Source organism: Zootoca vivipara, chromosome 8 (assembly GCF_963506605.1).
Source record: "Zootoca vivipara chromosome 8, rZooViv1.1, whole genome shotgun sequence".
Lineage (NCBI taxonomy): Eukaryota > Metazoa > Chordata > Lepidosauria > Squamata > Lacertidae > Zootoca > Zootoca vivipara.
In genome coordinates this window covers 53,948,049-53,969,140 of record NC_083283.1, presented here as the reverse complement: position 1 = coordinate 53,969,140, position 21,092 = coordinate 53,948,049, and the positions used below count along the sequence as shown (strand labels likewise).

The window sequence follows — 21,092 nt, the reverse complement described above, 5'->3', positions numbered from 1 at the left end:
CGCGCTGGGAACCAAGCCCAAGCCCCCACCCCGGGGCCCGCGAGGAGCGCGGCTTCCCCGGAGGTCATATGCGCGCCGCGGGAGGCTCCCGCCGCCGGACGCGCCCGCCGCGCTCCGCCCGTGCACTTGGCTCTTGGCTGCACGTTGCAAGCGGAGCGGGCGGTCAGGTCGCGCTGAAGACTTCGGAGGAAGCAGGGAGGCATCCGCGCCTCCCTCGAAGGCAGCCCGGGGCTCGCCGGCGTCACTGATGGATCGCCGGGACTCTTCTGTCTGCTGCACGGGCTAAGGCGGGAATCCCCTGCAGCAGCAACAGCAGCAGCAGCCCGGACGAACGGACGGACGGCATGCCCGCCTTGAAGCGCCTGCTGAGAGCCAGGCTGGGCAGGCGCTGCTCCGCCGCCTTCTGCCTCTTCTGGGCGGCGTGCGGGGCGGCAGGGGGCGTCTTCTTCTTCTTAGCGCACGGCGGCGTCCTCCTCTCCGGGCGCTGCACTGACGAGCAGAGCCACAGGATCCTGGCCAGGCTGGTAGGTGGCCGGGGACGGCTGCGGAGGGGAGAAGGGACGGGTGGGCCGAGGGCGAAGTCCAGAAGAGCCCCCTTCAGACCGAGCAGGAAAGACCCGGAGTGGGGGCCAGGCTGTTTTGCGCCCTAGACGAGCCCAACTACTTGCACAGACAAGTAGGGCCGGGGGCCGGGAAGCTAACTACAATTGCCCAATTGTGCAGGGCTTACCTGCTCCCCTCCCCAACATTTTATTCAAGTTGGCACCCTTGGATAGAACAAAAACCAATCTGTATAAAACTGTGCCCCTCTAAAGTGTCCGCCCTGGGCGGCTGGCTGCCTCGTTGGCCTCATGAGAGCACCTTACCAGCTAATCCGGGGCGGTGAGGCCGGGAAGCCGGCAGACTGGTGAGCGTGGTAGGGCGCAAGGCAAGGAATCCCACCACAGGCATAGTGGCAGAGGTAGTTCTCGGTTTGCTCCTATTCTTCTCCCTGCTGAATTCTAGGGACTCAGGAGGGCGAGGAAGCTGACAGGCAGGACCACTCCCTGGATTGGTTGTTAACTAAGAAGGCTGGTAGGTGAGGGCAGACTGAGGTGACTGGGTGGCTGGGTGCTGGGGCAGGGCCTCCTTGGCCCAAATTGATCAACCTTCATTGACTCCACTGCTGAAAATGACATAAGGCTCCACCACACTTCTTTTTTTGTTCGAGATTTGGAACAAACGTCAACCAGCAGAGAACCAGTTTGTTCCAATTCAGCACTGAATGGCAGGTTTTCCCAGGGAAAGCGGCGGGACAAGAAATAGCCCTCTTGGACATGTGCCTCAAAGCCATGGGGCAAGCAGAGGATGGAAATCTCAGACAAAATAGGGGTGGCTGAGCCTGTAGATGCACCAGTGCGGACAGATCCCACCTCTGGATGAATCCTATTTCAGAGCCAGGCAGGCTAGTAGACATTACAGGAAGGAGGTTGACTCCTGGTGGGCAGCAGCAGCAAAAGGCCAGGTTGGATCAAAGATGTCAGGATGAAATGTTCCCCCATGACATCTTCTGGATGTCCTGATTCATGTGCCTTATAGATTGCTTTGCGGCATTTATTTCCTGTCTTCCAAGATGGCTTGTGTGGTTCTCTGCTCTCTCTTTTATCCTTGCATTAACCCAGCAAGGCAGTTTAGACAGTCTCATGCTTGCCCAGTGAACATCCTAGTTTAGTAGAAATATGAACCCGCCTGCCTCTCAGGGAAGGGGCGTAGCTCAGTGGCAGAGCAACTGCTTTGTATCCAGAAGGTCCAAGGTTCAATCTCCAGGTGAGAATGAGCCCTGAAATCATAGAGAGCAATTCCTAGTAGACAATACGGAACTAAGTGGAGAGATGATTCAATCTGGTATAAAGCAGCCTCCTATGTTTATAGTCCAACACTGTCCACTACATCATGCCACTTCTCTATTGCTCAGGGAAAAGATGGAGCTCAAGGCCAATTGAACTTACTAGGACTTCACTTCTGAATAAGTGATCATGGGATAAGCTGCAGGCATTGATTTAACAGAAGAGTAAGAGTGAAACAGGAATGTGGATGGATAAAAGACCTTGAGGGGGATTAATAACTTTTTTTAAGTGGGTGGAAAGCCTAGTATTTTTGCAAGAATTTTGAGCACTGTGGATACAAGTGCTTAATTTGTAAAATGAGAGGTGCCTGGAGTTTTTCCGTGATTGTTGCTTGAGAATACCTTAGTTCCAGATGTTAGGAGCTGATTGTTACAACTCAGTGGTGGGGAAGGAGGACATCTCCACATGCTGTCAGAAAAACAGAACTCCTGGATTATATGCAATTGGTAGGCATGATGTGAATGTAAAACAAAAACAAAAAATCCTATAGATACACCTATACATCTAAATAAACTTTATTAATTTTGTTAAATGTTGTAATACTAACAGTGCAATCCCATGCATTTCTAACTAAGAAGTAAGCCAAACTTAGTTCAGTGTGACTTTCTCTGAAGTAAGTGTGCTTTGAATTGCAGTGTTCTACTAATAATTGACATTCCGAAGTGCCTTTTAGAAACCTATCCATTGTGTGTCAGGTACCAGGAATTGAACGTATAAATGCAAGCCTGAAGTGGTGAGACACAAAAAGATACAAGGGCAAACATTACTAGAGCATTATCTAAAATCTGTTCCTTGATCAATATGGTCTGCATTAAAGGCGTCTCTCAAGATTAAAATGGCACACTCAGTTTTCAAAGGAGCTATGAATTTTGGTATAGACTGAGACACATGAACTTTCTGTGTAGCCAACCATTTGGTACATCAGTTATGTACCAAATGTTGGAGAAAAGTTTTTGGGGGGTGATAATCCCCACCTTTCCGATAAAGCTAATGCAACAAAATTTTCTCTTGGATTTTTCTTGGATCCATCCTTGCTTATGGATGTGCATGAGACAGTTGAGTTCAGGAGTGCTTTCTGCCAATGGTATCTGAGCCTCCAGCTGTACTTGTTCCTGGAAAAACCAGACCTAACCTCAGACATTCATACTTCAGGGTTCAGTTGCATTATTCAATTTGTAGTAAGTCCAATTGCACTCAAGAGCACTTGCTTCTAGATATGTATAGGATTGCCCTGTTAGTCATTCCCCCCCCCTTCAGATAGATTGCTGCAATTAAACTCTACATGGGGCTGCCCTTGAAGGAAGCCTGGAATTTGGTTCTGGATGCTGCAAGCTGTCTGAGGATGGCAAGATGGGCTGTATTAGGCCATGTTAGGCAAGAGGAACTATAATGAAGCAATTAATAGGATTGTGTTAATTGCATTGACACATTTAACCTAATGTCTAGCTTGGCCCAGAGTTAAGCACTTTTAAATCCCATTGAAATAAATGGGATATAAAAATACTTTGGGTTGTATCCAGTGTTAGCCCTGTTTAGATCAGACCCCTTGAGATTAATGGACACGAGTAACTTAGGTTCATTGCTTTTACTGAGCTGCATTCAACTGAAGTCTTGTGCTCCCAGAAGCCAGAACAAGAAGTCCCACTAGGGCAGCAGGACTCCTCCCTCCCTATGCAACCTTCTACCCATGTTACCCTTCCCAAAATCTCCTTGGGAGGGTCGGGACAACCTCCAGAACAGGACACAGAGCAGGAAAGGGAGATTGCTCCATCTGCCATGCAGAAATGCATGTGCCAATGAAACAGTTGCCTTAGTGCAGGGTTTCCCAAACTTGATTTTCCAGCTGTTTTTGGACTACAACTCCCACCATCTCTAGCTAGCAGGACCAGTGGTTTTTTGGAACTGTAGTCCAAAAACAGCTGGAGACCCAAGTTTGGGGAATCCTCCCTTAGTGTGACGTATACCGGTAATTCCATCTAGTGGGTCTACTTAGTTGGATACAACCCTTTGGTTTGGCTGGGTTATGTTTTCATAATTTGTAGTGCCAATAGCATAGTATTTTTGCAGCAATTGTTCTAGGGAATAGCTTGTTCCACATCCACTGCTTAATTTTTAAAAATCGGGGAAAACACGTATGTCAGCCCTGCAAACTGCACTGCCTTGATAAGGTAAAACACGTTTCACTACGTTCAGTGGAATTGCAGTGTTGCAGCTTTAAAAAGAAAGAAAAAAAGCCGTCCCCACAATCCCAATATGTCACTGTAAGATGCTGTCACCATATTATGCCACAAGGTGCCATGCCATTCCCTTACCTCCACTGTGCCATACCATACCATAGTTAATAGACTATATAGCCAATTCTGGGTTGGTGGCCTGTAGATGATAAAGGATCATGCTTTTGAGTAAAGACTAATGGGAGCCAATGAATCCTTGATGTCATGAATTGGAGATTTGTGAAAGTATTGGCATGAAAAGCACTAGGAGACGAGCAGCCCATGCTGATGGAGTTTTGCCTGTGCTTTTGAGGAGGGGGGGGAGTGTGAGGGAAACAAGCCAGGCTGCTGATTAAGGGAATCGTCTGCTGCTTGCAAAGCATTTGCCACTGTGACTGCATCTTACACCTTTGAGGCAGCAGTTACTGTCAATTAAAGAAGACAGAGCATTCAGCTGCCAGGTCTAGCTGATAAAACGCAGTAAAAGCAGACCGGGGGGGGGGGAGGCAATTTGTATTTTCTAGTGGGTTTTCAAGGCAACTGTGTAGGTGGGCGATAGGCTGCTCAGCTCAAACATCTGCAGTCCATATCCATTAACTTCCCCTGATGAAATAAGAGGATTTATTATTTTAAGATAGCTGAAGGAAATTTTGCTTTGTTCTGTCTGTGAGACAACACATATTTAGAAAGTAGGAAAGTTATTCCAACGCTTTCCTTGCTTTCAGCTGCATAGTGCATTCTTCCTGAGCATATAATATAATAAACAGCACAAGGGGCAAAATAATTTCTTGCTGGAAATCTGCTGCAGCCTATAAAATGCCCTCTCTGCCCACTCTGCATCCAGATTAAACCAGAGCACCTGTGTGTCGAAGTGAAGTGTTGTGTTTGAGCTGTGACTTACAAACATTTTCAGACCAAAATATTGTGTAAGGGATTGTCTCTCAGCTTTACAAGACGAGCATAGAGGGTTAAATAACAGGCCAAATTCCTTTATTTGCAAAGGGCTTTTGTCAAATGGGAAAGGAAGCCTAATGGAAATTAAATAATCTATTACGGTAGCAAGCTATTGATGACTATAAATTATCCTGTGTTGTGTATAATAAACGAAGACAAATTATGGGCTTCTGCAGACTTGCCAACTTCTTGGAAAGAGCAAGAGGATGAATTCTTTCTATCCCTTCTCCATGGCAGGCAGCTGCAGTGTTGGATACCTCGGAGATACAGAATATTTTCCATTTCCTCCGGAGCTCTGCTAGAGCTCCAAAATAATTTGGAGGTATCTGACATAGCTTTGGGAATCACATCTGCATTATTCCCTTTGGCCGGTGTCCTAACTTGGATTCCAGAAGCAGAAAAGTTACGGTATTTGCAGCCTCATCCACAAACCAGATAAGCTAGAGTGCTGCACTAGGATTTAAGCCAGTTCAGTTCTATTGACTCCAAATTAACTAATTTGGTAGGGGTGGGGGGGCATCTGTAGCTCTCTAGTTGTCGTTGGAGTAAATTCCCTCTCATCCCTGACCATTAGCTGTGCTGGCTGGAGCTGATGGAGTCCAACCACATTTGGAAGGCCGCAGAGTCCCTATCCCTGAACTAATTTGTCTTACATTCTAACAAACCAATTTAATTTTGTTCCCAATTAATCCACAGGAAACTGACCTTGTGTGTTTGCCGTCTAGTCCTCAGAGTGGTTGCATGATTTCTTTAAGAGAGCTTTGCCGTTTACTCCTGACTCTTTGTGATTGCTGGGAAGCTTTTGGATTGGCTGTTTATTGAGCATTCATGCTGATACGTCCACATTGAACTTATGCGGCAGTTATATGACTAACACTAGCTGTTTATTGAGATTCATCCTGGTATGTTTCCATGGAGGCCACACAGCTAGTGAGAGTTATCCCACCCTCTGCAGTGCAGTTTCCCATCACTTTTATGATAGGGCGTTTTGCAGTTAGAAAAGTGACTAGATGATTGCGCTAGAAAGGGAGGGAAAACTTGTTAGGATAAGAAAGCTCCCTCTTTCGGAAGTAGGGGTGGGGAACCTGTGGCCCTCCAGATGTTGTTGGACTCTAACTCCCATCAGCCGCAGCCAGCATGGCCAATGGTTAGGGATGATGGGAGTTGTAGTCCAGCAACACCACAGGGGGAGATGCCAAGGGAGCACCAGCTCTTATAAATATATAAAAGGGAAATGGATTGCTTTAGCGATTGGCTATAAAACGGATATTCTCAAATTTGCTTCCATCTGTCATGTCGTACTGCTTGCATTAGTGAATGGCTTCAGGCAAAATCAGTTCTACTATCGAAATGCAGTTTTTCGAGTCCCTGCACACAGAAGTCTTTGCAGGCGTGAGTAACATAGCTTTTACAATGGCATGTGCTGCGTTACTCACATCCATTTGGTTGAGCCACAGGCTTTCGTGACCTTAGGAGAACTTGGCTCTGGAGATGAGTAAAGTACAGTATGCAAATTTCTCTCTGAAAAAGGTTGGGAAACATAGCGATTTGATGCGCCCTAGCTATGACGGATGGATATAACATTTCAAATGATTTTCGGTGGTGGGGATGGAGAAGAGGTGGAGATGAAGAAGGAAAATGATACCTGAGCTCACAGGTGTTTGATAAAACCAACATGCCAGGCATTCAAGACAAGCTGCTTTGGTTGTATCCCTTGAGGACTTCGTGCTGCTTGAAAGCACTTCCAAAGTTGGACACTCATTTCTTGCCAATTACCTCTACCATTTGTCCTCACCCAAAAATACTGCTACTGATGGCTGAAGAACCCTCCACAAAACAGCATTGGATGCAGGGCTACCATAGGAGGTATGGTGGAATTGGTGGACACCAGGACTTTGTGGAAGTGCTTTGTGTTAGTGCAAAGTGACATTGTGTTCAGCTTTCCTCCCCCTTTTAGAATTGTAGAGTTGGAAGGGACTCCAAGGGTCGTCTAATCCACATTCTTGCTCTTTGGAACTCGCTATGATGGTAGTTTTATTGCCCACCCTTCAGCCTAATGCCCAGGGTGGGTTACAACGATTTAAAGTCGAGTTTAATACAGTTTCAAAACACAATTAAAACACACACATACACAATCTCAAAAATAAATAAATTAGGTTGGGTATTGAAAGTATGCATATCACGGGTGTCGAAGGTCAGGATAAAGAGGTGCTACAAACCTACTACAGAGCATTATGATGGCCAGAGTTAAAAGTATATTCAGTCAACCCAAGCAAGGAAAATGAATATCAGTTAATTTGCAAAAGTAGGTATGCAAGTAACCAATCACATTGTAGCCATTTATTTGCTATTTTGTGACGATGATAGCAAGGCTGATCCCAAATTTGGAAAACTTGGGGCATTGCCGCCACTGGTGGTGGTGGTCTCTTCAAGATATACCGTAGCTGACTGATCTGGTTACCAGGAATAATATTTCACCCAGGAGAGAAACTTTGCAGAGCACGTGACAAGTTCTGCTCTACTATTTGTGGCTCCCAGAAGGACTCAGGAAATGGTATAAAGCAGTGTTTCTCACTGTAGCTCCCTTCCGACCTCATTTCCTTCCTGTGGCCCACCCCCTGTCCTACCGGTAGAAATGTAGCTACTTAAATGTTTTGTTTTATTTATATTTTTTATAATTTATACAAAATACAATTACATAAAAAAAATATGCTTTTAAGTATTTCTCAATCAATGGGACCCTTGTGCTTGTTGACCAGAAATGAGCTTTTTTATATCCGGTTCTATTGTGTGAGGGATAACCGAAGATCACCTCTGTCCGTTTTGTTAAGGCGGTTCTGCATGAGGTTGAGTAACTCTTGCCTTGCATCCTTTTGCAGTAGTGCTTGCCATAGCTGCCAAGTTCTCCCTTTTTTAAAGGGAAATTCCCTTATGCTGAATAGGCTTCCTCGCGAGAAAGGGGAAACCCTCATAACTAACACTGCTGCAGCCACACACCTTGCCCGGGACAAACGAGATGTGGGAAGCTTAGTATGTGCAGCAGTAGAGTGTGGAAGTGGGAGAGAGAAGGAAGCAGAAGTCCTAGTCCCATGCCACCCCCCCCCCCTTTATGCGATTTTCACCTGTGCCCCCCTTGGAATATCCGGGGGGGGGCAGGGAGGCATATGGCCCCCTGGTTGGGAAACACTGGTCTAAAGATAACTGATAGCAATTCCTCCATAGCACTGTTGGAACTACCGGTATTTATTGGCTCTCTCATAGGAGCATTCAGGCTTTGCTTCCAAATTTGTATCCGGGAGGCTTTTGTGTGAAGGCAGCATTTCTATGCGCTGTGTGTGGAATGGGGTGGGGAGGCATAAAAGCTGGCACACCATCGCCATTGTTGGAGATGAGCTAAGGCAACTTGGCATCTGATAAATACAAAAATATGGGGCAGTATTCAGCTCCTGTACCCCTTCAGCACAAGGATTTTCACTTGCACAATGGGATTCCCCTTCCTTCCCCTGCATGTGCCCTGCACCCTCTGCTCCAGAGCGTTGGGGGAACCCCTAGAACTGATTTAGGGGTTGCACAGGGGGAGAGCATTCCATTGCACAAGCAGAAATCCTTGCACTGGCAGAATGTTTCGTGAACCCTGTGCTGGATTCTACCCTTATATTCTGTACATAATCTGTGCCGTTTGGAACTGCTCCAGATTTTGCTCTCTCCATCCCTTGCATGCAGAGTCCACAGCCAATAGAATGTAAGCTGGCAGAGACCTGGGAATGGGATGAACTGGCTGGAGAAATATGAGAGAGCCTCACGGGGCTTGCATTTTCTGGGGTCCAACATTTCTCTCATGTGAAAATATATTGTGGGAAATGCCTGGCTTGAGGAATGGGGTGTGTGGAGGGGAAATTAACACAGAAGTTGGTATCAAGCCACTAACTGTCTGTCCGATTTTCTTCATCTTCCACCCTAGCCCACGTCGGTCATCTTCTCCTCCAGAGAGTTGCCTGGAATAGACTTTGCAGCTGCACTTCTGGAAGGTCTGAATGGACACAGTTATGCAGATTGCTTACACTCCTAGAAACAGAGGGATGGAAACAATTATGGCTGGAGGAAGGGACTGGCAGGGGAAATCCTGTTTATTTATTTATTTTGGTGCATTTGAGATGACCACATAACTATAGAGTCCTGATTTCTTTTTTGTCTCTTTGGTCATGAACTTGCAGAATTTGCAAACCACAGAAATATATCCCGTCATACCTTTTGTCAGTGGACATCAAATGATTTACCAGCAGGTCTTGATTAAGAGACTGTCCAGCCTTGCTGTACAACAAGCATGTGGTTTTTGTTTTGTTTTACAAGACCCTGCATATTTTCAGCTTGGTAGATAACAATTGCTCTAATGCCATCACATTTTAGGATGAACAGAGGCAGATTGCAGCATTGAATTCTGTGTGGTCACAACTCCCCATGCATTTCAGTTGGTCCCACAAAATGTTTCCATAGCAAGTTTCTCCACCACCATAAGAAAACCAGTATCATAATGCCTTACAGCTGTTTTATCTTTATCACTGCTTTTAATCACTGTGTAAATTTTTAAGCTTTCCGGCTGCCAGTTTTATGTGTGGCAAAAAAGGTGGATGTGTGTGTGTGTTGAAGCAACAGGCTTCCTATTGCTCTCTATTTGAACCCTCAACCACCATCTGGGTGTACAGCAAAGGTGCTAGGCCCAAACCAATGAGGCACATTTTTATGTGTCTTTACACATGTGGCAGAGAGAAGGAGAAAAATGTTTCCAAAAGTACAGACCAAACTCACCCTTGGCATAGCATCCAAAGGAACCTGAACTTAGGGTGCCTCCTAAGGGATTCAAGTGCATACTAGAACTTTAGAAATGGACTTTCTGCATGTAGGAATGTGACAGGGAAATGCATTGAAAATTTTGGGTTGAATGAATGGCTAACGGGTAGATGTCAGCCCATAGAATAATCTGAATGAATGCTTAATGAAGTTCGGATATAAATTAACCAATACACAGACTTTGTGTAAGCAAATTGGGATGAATGCTCAATAAATAGGCCATCTAGAGGGAATCCTTAGAGCAAAAGTACAGAGCTTAAACAACATGAGATACAATTTACTGACCTTTGTGGGCTGTCTGTTTATGAGCTTGCCACCCTCGAAACAACAGCTAGCAAGAGTTTCTTGGGAGTTTATGACCTGTCAGGTCTGCAGGAAAGATGGAACAGCAAACATGAGCAAACATCTCCCTCAAACTTTCCTGACACCTTTGCTGTGGGTTAATTTTGTCTGTGTCATGGAGAACTTGAGTATGCAAAGCTCCTTCAGGGATCTGTCCTCTTCTCCTACTCTTGATGTGACTGGAGATGGTGGCTTTCTGCTGTCAATTGATTCTTTCTTTCTTTCCACATTTCTCCAGTGCCTTGACTATAGAAAAGGAGCCTTGACAGGAGACCTTTGCGAAGACTTGTGTGTGGCACAGAAGTTGATATACAAGCGCTGCCTTTATTACGACAGAGGTAAGAAGGTCATCCAAGCTGACTGGAGAGGCCGCCCAGTGATCCTGAAATCCAAAAATGAAATCTTCTCTAGCTACCACCACCTTGGCTTTCTGGAGGAAATGGAACCGCAGGGTATTCCAGAGGCAGAGCTCCTCCTGATGGTCGCTTTGGAGATCAAGAATGTCCTGGGTCTACAACTTCCTAATAACACTGTGGTGCCTTTGTGGACGAAGGGGAGGGGCCCGCACTGGAAAGCACAGCTGGCTAGCATGTGGTCCCTACTCCAACAAGAAGAATATATTTACTTCAGTGTGCTGCAAGACTTCAGTAAACATGTCCTAAGGGTCATCGGCTCCTGTGGCCACTTCTATGCTGTGGAGTATCTGACCGCTGGGCATACCTGGCACAAAACTCTCTTTTCTGTGGAAGATGCGGTCGGCGTTTCCTTTTCTGGGATTAAAAGCAAGGCGAAGGCCATCACTGAAATTGCCATCAGCTTCCTCGATATGGTAAAACATTTTGACAATGACTTTTCTCACCGGCTTCATCTCTGTGACATCAAGCCGGAAAACTTCGCCATCCGAAGTGATCTGACGGTAAGTGAGGACCTCAATGTCATAACTGTGTACGCCGGCTCCCTTGGCCAATAAAGCGAGATGAGCACCGCAACCCCAGTGTCATCCGCGACGAGACCTAATGGTCAGGGGTCCCTTTACCTTTACCTTCTTTTTTTTAGCATGCAACTCATAACCAAAGGAGGTCTTCTTCTCCATTGATATACCATATGCAGAGCGCTGTGTGGCACAAGTGTTCCCAAATGTTGACTGGCCTTGGAAATTTGGGCTGGCTGCTCGGAAACATTCATACCATTCATTTAAAGCACATGGGTCCTGTCCCCCCCCCAAAAAAAATTGGAATTGTAGTTTAAGGGTGCTGGGAATTGCAGCTGTGGGAGGAATAAACTACAGTTTTCAGGATTCTTGAAGGGAAATCATGTACTTTAAATGAATGGTGTGGGTGTTAGCCAATGACTGACTTGATGAATCTATCACCTATTTTGTTGCTGGAAATCACTTGCCTTCTGCAAGTGGGTCCTGCATTCTTGAAAAACTGCCTCTTTTGCAACAATATGTTCTGAACAACACAACAAGATGTTTTTTGACCATACGAGCTATGTACCAAAAATCAAATAACATATAGAACAAGTGGGACTTGCAACAAAATGTTGCAGTGTGAAGTATTCCTGTTCAGAGTTCTAGCCTTCGTGGGATACTTTCTTCCCCCCACTCTATTTTTCCCAACAGAGACTTAGTTTCCTTTGGTCACTGAGCACACTTGATTTGTTTCCCTCCCTGTTCTTTAGTGTTTCCCCCCCTGAAGGTTTGCGTGTGTATGTGTACTTCTGCTAATTTCCAGGTTCCCAAGCTGATATCTCCATCTCTACTACCTGGTGCTGTTTTAGCTACAAAATGGCTAGAACTTCCATATCTTGGAGAGTCAAGTACTTGCCTTGAGCATCTTCTAGAAGTCTGCTGGCTTATAGCTGACATACAACATAGAGGTTGGCGACAGAGGATGCTTTGAAAAATTTTGTTATTGATTTGATCCATTGTGAGCCTTTGGTGAATAGAAATCCAATTCAGTACTGGGCCTCAGCTGATATTTTTGTGTGAAGTTGGAGCCTTCTATAGAAGGCTCTTCAAATCATACCCTCAGTTTAACTTGGAGCAAATTAATTTCCTCCTGTAGAGTGAAAGTAGAATATGTTCATTAACACGGCTGCCAGCAGAGCCAGTATTTATTAAGTATCCACACAGAACTAGAATGTGCTGTGCAAAGGTTAACCGTGTAGTGATTTAAAGGCATAGGTGTGTTTTTACTCTCCAGTTTATTTTTGTGTTTGTTCAGGTGCGTAATTAGAAGCTAGGGAATGGGGTGGGAAGCAGCAAAAAAAGTGTGAATTATTAAGTGAAAGAGATTTTGTTCTTGTTTTTAAAAAAGCTCTGCTTGCCATATGTTAAATCAGATTCAGCACGGTCACTATATAGCGCCACTTCATTCATTTGAGGACCTCTTCTACCTGATCTGATTACAACAGCATCCTTCACCCATAGGGATCTGCTAGCTATTCACCAACATGGTGCTGACAGTCCTGCCCCCTGCCTGCCCACCCTGTCATGTCCCTCTTCAAGTCAGAACTGTTAATTTGCTGGCTGCCAGTTAATGGTGGTAGCCAATGACTGCCTCCTGTTCCATGCTGTGCTGGTTGCATTGCTAGTATAGTCCTATTGATTAGACCCAGACTGTGATTCATTGCTTTGTAGGTCCGTTTCTGAGACTGCCCCTGAGTCATCGGGCAAATGTCAGCCTTGGTGCCATCACACCTCAAGCTTATTCATGGGGAAATGAGTGGTGGTGAAGTTAGGCTTGATAGCGCTGCCAAAAAAGTCCCAAAGAATAGTGTGGGAAAGCAACCAGTCTCATGAAAAACGTATAACTTATTCCAGCAAGTGCCAATGCCTCGCCATTTTCATTAATCTAATACACATCATCAGGCTTTGCAGTTGGAGGGCAAACATGTAGAGATCGCTCTTGATTTCTGGATACGCCTCCTGGGAATGATACCAAACTACTGATGACTTCCTTGTTGCATCTTTGTTGTGTGTGTCTTTTGTTGACTGCTTTTTGGCACACAAATTGGCCCCGAGGCGGCCCCATGCTTGGGTAGTCTGCCAGCATGAGTCTTCTGTGTGTAAACTAATGGAAAGGCTGGTATATAATCCCGTTCTATTTATTTTCTTCGGCAGCCTGTATAAAGCTGAGTTTCAGCCAGGCCACCTCACGTACGGAAAATAAAAGGCAGGCCACACACATTAAGAAGATCTGGCCCATTTATGTTATGTGCGTAATAACAACCCGCCAAACAAAACCCAGTAGCTGGAATTTCTTTTATCAGTGGACCCACTTAAAAAATTAGGAACTCGATGAAGTTAGAGCAAGCTGCAGAATGCTACATACTAGATATGTTTCTGATATTGCCTGCATGAACTTGCGAAAGGCCCCAGGGTGTGTCAGTCTTCTAATGCTTTCCAATAAGTCTTCCAAAAACGCTTCAAGCTGTACTCTCCTTGAGGTCTGCTCAGAAAATGAGAGGGCCATTTCAAGTTCAGTACTTTCACCCCGTCACTCAGACAACTGCGGGTTTGAAAGCTGCCTTTTCTTCTCTCACTCCCCATTACTTTAAATTTTGTTGTTTTTCAAATGAAAAGAGTGTCCACTGTAGAAAGTGTTGCATTGACAGCTTGGAGACTAGAATTCACAGTTCACATTATCCACAGAATGAACATGAAGTTGGCAGGCAAATATCATTAGAAGCATTATTATCAACTCCTTTTGCTTTAAGGGTGTAATCCTATACTGAAAATCTGCTGGCTGAGGGGCAACAGGATTTTGCGGAAACCCTGCTGTGCTGGCTGAGTGCCAGGTATGCCCCTGAAACCCTCAGAACAAAGTCATAACAAACATCACCACTACCCCTCCAACCAGCTGAACTGAAGGCTTCCCAGATTCTCAATCTATTTGCAGTTTGTGGTATATTCTGGACACATTTAAATCTTTTTCTCCCCTTTTAAAACCAAGAAAGGTATGTGCAGAACAAAATGTGAATATCAGTTTTGTGAAGGATGGTTATCCCTGCCCTAGATACCTGACAAAGTCTCTGCAAAGTGGAGCCCTTATTCCTTCTATTGTTTGCAAGCACACACTCATACACACATTGTCAAAAGACTTGGCTTGATGAGGCTCACAGTTCAGCAGCAGCCCCACTTCAGCAAGTTGCACTTCAGCAAGTTACATTTCTAAAGCATTAAAACAGGTGAGGAACCCTTGGCCCTTTAGATGTTGTTAGTCTACAGCTCCCATCATCAGCTGGCTGGGGCTGATGGAATTTCCAAGCCAAGATTATCTGGAGGACCAGGGTTCTCCTATATCCCTGCTTTACAATTATCCCAGTTCAGAAGAGCAGCACTGATGTGGGTATGTGTTTTCTAGGGGATGTTAAATTCAAGTTCCCAAGTTCTCACTATTCCTGGGCCACTCACAGTTTCTCCTTCCTAATCTCCCTCACAAGGTTGGTAATAAAAAAATGGGGTCAGGGGTATTCTGCTTTGAGCTCCTTGGATTCCTTGGACTATACATAAAATCTCTGCACAAACCTTTGCTGATCTAGAGGGTGGAAATAGCTTACTTATTTGGATATTAAATGGTTTTCTTCTTGTTGCCCCACAGCCATGGAGAGTATCTGGACTTGGGGATTCCTCAGCAGTTGATGCCACCAACAGTGGAGAATGTAGCATCTCAGAAATAGGTTAAATGCATGTACTTGAAAAACAGACGTAATGGAGCAGTTCGTGAAGCAATTTCATTTTTTCATAGAAGGAATGAAAATATTTTATCTTGATGAGTTGAAAATGACCGAAACACTAAGTTTACCTGGTGACTCCAGAAGACCAAAAGGATGAGGTCTGTGCTATAGATGCGCCAGAAAAAGAAAGTTAAAAACCCACCCATAGTTGTCATGGGGACAGTGGAAATAGTTTCACCGACAAACACCCCCAGGCAAACAAACAATAGCTGCAGCCACAGTAAATGATTGAATTTATAACATGAAACTCTGCACATGGTCAGATGTTGACTTTATTTTTATTTTTTCAGGATTGCCAAGCTTTATTTTAACGTTTTTGCTCTAATGTGTTAGGAATGTAGCAGATGTAAAGCATGGAACAGTAGGAGCCGGGGGGAAGAGAAGGAGAGAAATCAGCACAATTGGAAGCAAATACCGTATTGTCTCAAGGGGGTTGCTGTACGTCCACTAAGTTCAGCATCTAAAATTACCGAATTGCACACAATGGGTGTGCCATTTGGTCACATGAACATAGGAAATTCTTTGATACAAGGTCAGGCTATTTGCCCATTGAGCTAAGCCTCTTATTTTGTCTCCTCTGGCTGACAGCAGGACTCCAGGCCTTAGAGAGAGGTCTTTCTGATCCGTTTAAATAGGAATATCAGGGATTGAACCTGAGACCTTCTGTATGCAAAGGATGTGCACCACCGCTGGGCTATGGGAAGGGTCAGCTTCCTATTGGATTGCTAGTGTTATACCTCTGAGGGTGGTGGGGCTTGCTAGAGCAAATGGAACAGAATTTATGTCATCACAGAAACCACTCCCCTTGTTAAGGAGAATTGACCTACCTTATTCCGAGGCTACCATTTTCTCAGTGATCTCCGAGAAGAACTTCCCCTCCTGTCACGCCAATGTTGCCTGTTACTCGTGCCATTCTGTTTCCAGCCTTGGTGTTGCAGAGCTAATCAGGGAAAGCTCTTCCACTTGTAATTTCTAATTTTCTCTTGCATTCATCTCGAAATGCTTGATTCAGCAGTCTTCAGGGCTCAGGAACAATGAGAGCAGAAAAGTGGCAATTTGCACGGACTGTTGTCACCCTTGAATGCATTATTCTGGTTTGCAGGTGGTGGCTATTGACGTAGACATGGCTTTCTTTGAACCGAAAATGAGAGACATCCTTGAGCAGAACTGCACAGGCGATGAAGACTGTAATTTTTTTGATTGCTTTTCGAAGTGTGACCTGAGGAGCCGAAAATGTGGAGCAGAGAGAGCTAATAACAACCTCCAAGTGAGTGGCTACGGGCTTATTTGTCTCCCTTACTGGGTGCATGTCTTGACTTTAAAATACCCATGAAAGTGCAAGTTTAAAATAAATGATGCTGCAAGCGACTGTCACTTAAGGACTTATTCACACATGCATGCACACCGCTCAATGACTGCAGCTCCAAGCAGTAGCTTCCATGGATGAACAAGCTTTCACAGATGTCATCAACACAGGGAGAGTTTCGCATCTTGCCGCATCATCGCCTCAAGCAATGTGTGTTTCAGTGAAGATGAGTGACATCTAAAGTGGCAGCGTTCCATGGCTGGTACAGGGTTGCTGCCAAAAATGGCACCCCCCTGGCAAATTTTGCTTGCTGCCGTAACATCAAGTGATACCACATTGATGCAGCGTCACTGCTTTGTCAGGATAGCTAACTTCCAACAGTAGCCAAAGGTGTTGCACAGAGGGTAGGAAATCTCACATTGTAATGGCATTGCATCACTTGTCAAGTCCTTCTAAGTCCCTTTCACTCGTTATAGTAAAGCTGGGTGATATCTCATTTTCAGCATTGTGATATATCATCTGCTAAATATCACAATATATCAATACAGCACGATGTCGGAAATAAGGATGTAACTATGTAGAGGTGAACGGGATAATGTGGCGGCAACTGCTACTACTTAGGGGTCTAAAACTGATACGTTTTTTTACTTACCTTTAACATATTGTTACAACTGTTATTTTATAGTACAGAGCAACAGGGGCAGCAGGAATCATGAGAGAAGCAATGGCCAGTTTCACGGTTTTCCCCACATCACAATATTTTACATAGTACCCACACTCACATTGTGAATCACGATATGTCACCATGTAAAATATTATGAAACCATTATCACAAGGTGGAGTTCAAACTGATTTTGGACGATGCACCAATACATTGCCCAGCCCTACATCATAGCTCCTGCATTGCTCTACACAGAAGGGGGCCCCCACCAAGCAGTGGCACCCACAACACTACATGGTAAGGATGGACCTTCACAAGTGCAGCTCTACATGTTCAAAGGCACAATTGCTACCTAGAACCCTGCATGACTGCGGTTCTGGATTGCATGGAAGCCTTTGCACATATCAACTGTACATTCATAGGCTCCAGATGCCCACACTGTGCGGATAGCAGGGGGCTTCCTTGTGTTCCTTTGCATAGTAATAGGGGAACGATCGGGAGCGAAGAGGACTCTAGACAATTATGCCATGGAGAAAGAAAAGCTTGCCACAGGAGTGCTGCTTTGGGTGGCATTCCCATTGTAGGTGTACCATGTAGCCTAGCTGTCAGCTGTGAGATCAAGTGATGTATGGACTTGTGTGTGAACTGGTGACTCCAGCTATGGATGCTTTTTTGGAGTGGAAGAAAATGGGCTCTTATACCTATCATTCTGAATGAATTAGAAGCCTTTGTTGTCACTAGGGATGGGCAGCCTTTGTCTGTCCTCTTTTAGTCTTGCTGGCACTCAATCATAGGTCATAGGAAATAATAGAAAATGAATATTCCCCATGAGACCTTCCCACTCAACATGGAAAGTTCAGAGGGTGATGGGGATGGGCACATGGGAGGCAGGGATTGTGTGTGTGTGTGTGTGTGTGTGTGGCTACAACACACCTTGTGTCTTCATGCATTGCTTAAATGCCAGGAGAGAGCATATACACTCCTTTTGCAAGTAAGGTGACAGAGTGCACTATAGTTTGCAGTTGGTTTAATCAACCATAGAATGCAGGTTTCCTGCTTCCAAAGAGCCAAAAACATTAGAACTTATTACTGAACTTAGATAAATTATATGACTTAACAATAGTCCAGACACATCCGCAAAATATATTTTGCGTGAAGATCTTAACCTTAAAGTTGGATGGGAATAAAAGATCTTGTGTGTGAATTACTGCTTCTCTCTCTCCCTTTCCACAGGTCATCTGTGAAAAAATATTCCGTCCCTGGTTTTCTCTCAACTTCATGGGATCTGCCGTCTCCTTTCCCCTACAGCTGCAGTTACAGAAGGCAGTGCAGGATTGTGCAGAAGCCAGCACCAAGGACATTGGCCATCATCAGAGCCATTCTTCACATTCTCTTTCAGAGTTATACCATTTGCTTCGAGCCAGTCAAAAGGAACTTCAGAAATCTGGTAGCTACCCTCATCAAATTCACCAATGATTACTATTCAGGGAAGAAGGACTTTCAGGTTTTTTTTGCTTCCATTCAGTAGAATTAATTTCCACTTAATGACTTCTGACTGTGCTTTTCAAAACTGTGATTGAAGAGGTAGCGTGTTTATTATTAATTCTCTTTGAAATGCAAAATAATTTTTTATTGGACTCTGCTTTTGCTTCGTTCCTGAACCCATGCTGCGTCTCCCCTGCTGTTATTTTGCATTATATTGTTTATCCAAAAAGCAGCAGCACCCATCCAAACTAATGTCTGACCCAAGGGTGGAACAACATTTAAATTTCAGATGTGCTTTGGAGATGGAGGAGGGGGGAGAACAGCCTGTGGAATGCCCTCCCACTAGAGGTCAAAGAGAACAACAATTACCAGACCTTTAGAAGGCATCTCAAGGCAGCCCTGTTTAGGGAAGCTTTTAATGTTTGATGGATTTCTGTATTTTAATGTTTGATGGATCTCTGTATTTTAGAATTTCTGTTTTGTTGGAAGCCGCCCAGAGTGGCTGGGGGAACCCGGCCAGATGGGCGGGGTATAAATAATAAATTATTATTATTATTATTAATTCTAGTTTGAAAATAAAGAGCTGGGGTGGAGTGGTCACCTAATTAATGTTTTATTCAATAGAGATTGTGTAGACTAAGATCTTTGTTAGCAAGAAAGGGAATAGATGTTGGAACGAAGGATAGTTTTCTCGCTGCCTGCCACCCATCACTATTTAAGTCAAAATAAACCAGCAATGTTTAGCCCAGTGGTTACAATAAAACTGTTTTGCCCATTGACTACAATAAAACAGCATCAAGCTTACAAAGGTTGGGATTGCAAGCCAGGGGTAAACTACCCTGTGCCCTCTGTTGGACTGCAACCCCCATCAGCCTCAGCTAGCATGGCCAATGGACAAGGATGATGGGAATTGTAGTTAGATTAAGCACAAAATTGGCTACCCCATGTACCTCATCCCAAGCTCAGCCTGGGCCATTACTTCACTATTTCAGTGAAACTGCAGCACTGATTGAACCAAAGGAATTGGCTCTTCCGGAAGGACTGGGACCAGAGTCAAGAAATATGGTGCCTTGCACTTGGCTTGTCAGGTTATAACCCAGAATGGTGGTCTACCTTAAAATCCCTGAAAAGGTGGGACACTCAGCGGCTGTGGTTTCTTTCACCTGTTTCTTTTCAGTCTTTTTAAACCCACCTCTATTCCTCCTGCTGTGGATTATAAAGATTAAGTCCTGATTATTACAGTAGGTGAACAAGAGGTTTGGTAGGGTTGAAAATCCAGACAAAGTTGTTGAGCTTTTTGGGAAAAATAGGAAAAATAAAGTCCATTTTTGAGCTTTTTAAAAAAATGGAAGATAGGCAAAAACGGCACTGCCGGCATGGGCTGCCATGCAATCCAGATTTTCCCGGACATCTGACACTGCTGCCGACTGCAGTATTCAGGATATGTCTGGGAAGTTCTGGACGTATGGCAACCCTAGGTTTGGGCAGAGGAGAAGACATGGCTACAGAAATGCCTCTCTAATTTGGAGTTAAACCATCAAAATGAATTTCAGCCTCCTGCACCCTAGTTAGAATTGTCTGAGACAGGAGTTCATCAGAAACCACCTGAACATCACAGAATTGCCACCAGTGAACCTCTGTCCAAACAACATCAAAGGGAAGTTTGCATCATTATATTGTTCCCAAATCGCCTCAGACCTCCAGCAAACTGGAGATGCGTTCAGCAGATACCTGTGCACAGGGTTTTAAAGAAAAATGAATGAAAGCATGCGTCATGACTGTGTGGGTTGTTTGGTAGAGAGGAAGGATTGAGAACTGTGTCCCACCATGTTTAATTGTCAAGGGTAGGCACTGATTGTGCATTGCACTAACTATCATCTTGATGGCATTAATCTGTGACACAAATGAGGGTGAAAGAGGATGTCTTGGACTGTGAAGGAATATGTTGCTGACACAACCTAACAATATTAATAAATGTACAGATACTGCCGTCTAGGGAAGGAAACACTACGTTTTTGGACAGGCTACTGGGGAAAACCCACAATCCTTTCATATTCCTATAATATACAGAGTGCTGTTATTATGCATGCTACATCTCACATGAAGAATAGATGGAAATGCTATTGTGTCTAATCTAACTGTGGAATTTGGGGAGAAGAATGAAATCTGTGCGCATCTAAGCACATTTAGTCAATGTCAGTCGCTCTGAGTCAAATGGGGCTTACTCAAAAGTAAGTGTGCCTGGGATTGTAGGTTAAAAATACTATACCAAAAAAAGAAAAATAATAATTGAGCTTTGGAATAAATCTTCTGTTTTTCATAAGATTGCCAGTTCTTGACAAGACTTAATAAATGTAACTACATATGGCAAATTTCTTCAGTGCCCTGAAGCTGTAAGCTGAACAATGTCACCTCATGGGTGTAGATTATGGTTCTGCACCACAAATTCTTTAGGTGTATTATGTCCACTCCATCTTGCCATTTGTTTAGTCCAAGAGCACGGTAATGTTAAACTATTCCTCACAAACTTTTCATTAGCAAAGCAAATTAATTATTTGTGTGTACCTGCAATACCAAACTGGAATTCACTGATTTTTAAAAAGGAATTATGCAAGTTCCAATTGTTGAAAATGTGAGCTCCATAAAAGCAGAGC

The 21,092-nt window shown here is 44.4% G+C and overlaps 1 protein-coding gene across 1 annotated transcript; it reads left to right on the top strand.

Annotated features, from left to right (window-relative positions):
• Window positions 1-344: 344 nt before the first annotated feature.
• DIPK1C (divergent protein kinase domain 1C) lies at window positions 345-20,284 on the top strand. The gene is made up of 4 exons (XM_035126365.2): window positions 345-524; window positions 10,482-11,159; window positions 16,089-16,253; window positions 18,187-20,284. Exons 1-4 carry the CDS (start codon window positions 345-347, stop codon window positions 18,427-18,429), a joined length of 1,266 nt encoding a protein of 421 aa, XP_034982256.2. The 3' UTR covers window positions 18,430-20,284.
• Window positions 20,285-21,092: the final 808 nt, after the last annotated feature.

Excerpts from the sequence above, each read along its gene's own strand:
- DIPK1C (XM_035126365.2), top strand. The coding sequence starts at position 345 with ATGCCCGCCTTGAAGCGCCTGCTGAGAGCCAGGCTGGGCAGGCGCTGC. Across the intron at positions 525-10,481 it reads ACAGGATCCTGGCCAGGCTG|TGCCTTGACTATAGAAAAGG; the intron begins GTAGGTGGCCGG and ends ACATTTCTCCAG. Across the intron at positions 16,254-18,186 it reads GAGCTAATAACAACCTCCAA|GTCATCTGTGAAAAAATATT; the intron begins GTGAGTGGCTAC and ends CCCTTTCCACAG.